This window comes from Caretta caretta, chromosome 1 (assembly GCF_965140235.1).
Source record: "Caretta caretta isolate rCarCar2 chromosome 1, rCarCar1.hap1, whole genome shotgun sequence".
Classification (NCBI taxonomy): Eukaryota; Metazoa; Chordata; order Testudines; family Cheloniidae; genus Caretta; species Caretta caretta.
The window spans coordinates 3,033,838-3,036,873 of NC_134206.1; the positions used below are offsets into that span (position 1 = coordinate 3,033,838).

At 46.7% G+C, this 3,036-nt stretch overlaps 1 protein-coding gene across 1 annotated transcript; it reads left to right on the forward strand.

The window, feature by feature from the left end:
• The first annotated feature begins 700 nt into the window (after nucleotides 1–700).
• LOC125631182 (olfactory receptor 52R1-like) lies at nucleotides 701–1,672 on the forward strand. The gene has a single exon (XM_048837475.1). The coding sequence runs from the start codon at nucleotides 701–703 to the stop codon at nucleotides 1,670–1,672; it is 972 nt and encodes a 323-aa protein (XP_048693432.1).
• Nucleotides 1,673–3,036: the final 1,364 nt, after the last annotated feature.

Here is a 3,036-nt window from a genome sequence, read left to right on the forward strand (position 1 = left end):
CTACAAGAAACAACACTACAAAGACTACAGCCTACACTGATGAGAGACTCACTAACCAGCTCTGAAGCAGAACTTCTCTGACTAGCCCCCTTCTCCTGAGGCTTCCGGGGTTTTAATCCTGTTTTCTCCAGCTGGGGCTGGTTTTGCTAAATGGCAGCGCCTGCATCTCCAGCAGGGCTTGGCTAATGTGGCCCATTCTGGCGTTAGTAGTCCAGCAGCCACACTGATTTTTTTCACCCAGGTTTATGCATTTGCCCATTTGTCTTTCCTTTCCCTAGTTTTCTGGGACGGATCGAAAGGGGGAGATGGAATGCTGCACTGATTAACAAAGAAGAGAGGACACAAGGAAGAGTGTACTCCTCCCCATCACACTTTGGTCTTCTCACCCTCATGCCCCACAGAAAGCCAGAACAGGAAAGGGAACTGAATCTCAAAGTCGGGAAACAAACAAACCAGAAACCTCTCAACCAGTCTCCTGAGGAGACAGACCGCGCTGCCGCAACCCCTAACTCCAGTGATTCTGGGCAAGTTGCTGTCCTGGGACTGGAGCTGGTATTTGGAACAGAGGAACTGGATCCAATATTCAGTAACTCACTAGCACCCCTGTTTCCGAGGAATTGAATCAGCCCTCATGGGTTCTTCGCAGCTTCTTTACAGGGTGAAAGCTCTCCCAGCCCAGGTAGGAGAAGAGCAACATGCTATGTCATGTCTGAACACCAGCACCCACTCCCACCCTGCCACCTTCCTCCTGGTCGGCATCCCAGGACTGCAGGAGGCCCAGTACTGGATAGCCTTTTCTTTCTTCATCATGTATGTCATTGCCGTCCTGGGAAATGTCATTGTTCTCTTCATTATATACAATGATCTGAGCCTGCATGAGCCTATGTACCTCTTCCTGGCCATGCTGGCAGTCACTGACCTGGTCCTGTCCACATCCACCCTGCCCAAAATGCTGAGCATCTTCTGGCTGGGCTCCAGGGAGATTGGGTTCCATGCCTGCCTCACCCAGATGTTCTTTGTCCACACCTTCTTGTCAGTGGAGTCGGGCATACTCATGGCCATGGCCTTGGATCGGTATGTGGCAATCTGCTGCCCCCTCCGGCACTCCAGCATCCTGTCCGTCCCAGCCATAGTGACAATGGGGAGCCTGGTGCTGGCACGTGGGGTCCTTCTGGTGAGCCCCTTCTCCCTCCTTGTCCTCAGGCTGCCCTTCTGCCAGCGCTGCCTCATCTCCCACTCATACTGCGAGCACATGGCCGTGGTGAAGCTGGTGTGTGGGGATGCTACAGTCAGTGTCATTTACGGCCTGTTCGTGGCTTTTATGGTGGGGGGGGTTGACCTGTTTGTCATCACTGTGTCCTATGCTATGATCCTCCAGGCCGTACTGAGAGTCCCGTGCACAGATACGCGTCTCAAGGCCTTCAGCACCTGTACGTCCCACTTGTGTGTCATTCTGTCATTATACATCCCTGGCCTCTTCACGTTCCTCACCCACCGCTTTGGCCACAATGTCCCCGACTATGTCCACATCCTGGCTGCCAATCTCTACCTGCTGATGCCCCCCATGCTAAACCCTGTTGTGTATGGTGTGAAAAACAAACAGATCCGGGAGAGGGTTCTCCATATCTTCAATCAGAAAGGAATCAGAGCAGTGTGTGCCTGTCTAATTTAATTGAGGAATATAAAACATTCATCATCATGGCCTCTGACCCATTCATGATCTGCCATCACTCACAGTGGTATGTGATCAAGAGATGTCACTATGGACTCTGGGTAGGCTCCACTTTCCGTTCCTGCCCAAAGAAAGCATCTGGTCAGATCACCTCAGTAGTACCTCTGTAGTACTGGAATGTTATGGTAATAATGAGGCAGTATTAAATGTATTAATATATGTATAATGTATAATGTATAATATAATTAATGTATGATATAATTATATGATTTGACCATATTCTGCCAGCCACCCTTTCTAAAAGGAGAAAGGAATGTCCTAGTGTGTCATTGGCAAAGATGAATCAGCCAGAATCATGTGTCTGAAGTTGATTTCAAGGCAGTAATAGACATTTAGGGTCACCACTTTGTTGTAGGTTTAAAATTAGCATTTTGAAATAAGTAAAAGAATGCAATGATTGTTTTCTCCTGTGTTGCAATTTGATGCTCTTGTTCAAATGTTCTGTGGAAATCAATCCTGTTTTGTGTATGAATGAGGAATGTGTGTGTTAGAAGATAAGTGTTAAGACCATCACTGGACCAGATGTTCTAGGAAAAAAACAAAACCAGATGTAAAGGTACCAGGAGATTGCAACACACCCCTATTGATATGTCAAGAAGAGCAGATTGTCTACTCTAAAAATAAGGCAAGCACCTATCAATCGGGACAAGATGGCTGTGATCAAAACCACCATGGGGTAACTCCCCGAGAGACTAATAAAAAAAATAAAATAAAGAATAAAAAATACAATTTAAGAAAACAAGCACTCGTCAAACGGCAATTGATTACAGTATGACAGTGCAAAACTCATTGGTCCCAATGAAGGAAGATCACTATATAAACAGGGTGCTTTGTCATGAAACTTTGGGTTTGTACTGCCAAAACTTCCCTGGAGCATTGTGTTGCGACCGACAGAACCCGGGTCCTCCCTACCCGTGATCAACCTACGTGGCCACTATGTTGCTCCGGACTCTGGACTGGTAACTATAACATCGACTGGTGGGACAGTGTGCTTGTGTGTGTGTGTGATTGAATGCATATGTTAATTGTTGTATCTCCAATAAACGCGGTGTATTGCCTTTTCCCCTGAAAAAGATCCCATGTACTTCTTATAAGCATAAAATTTTTGGTGGAGAATTGCGAAAGGGGGAAGGCATGCACTGTGATTGTTGAAAATACTGCTAAATATTGCTAAAAGGTATACCACACGTATAAACTGATCAATCGTTCAGGTGTGCACACTCCCGCTTGTAGAGATACTGGGCAATAGTGGGAGGATTAGAGTCCTTGGTGCTCCTACCCATCTGTCAGGGAAAACTATAGAG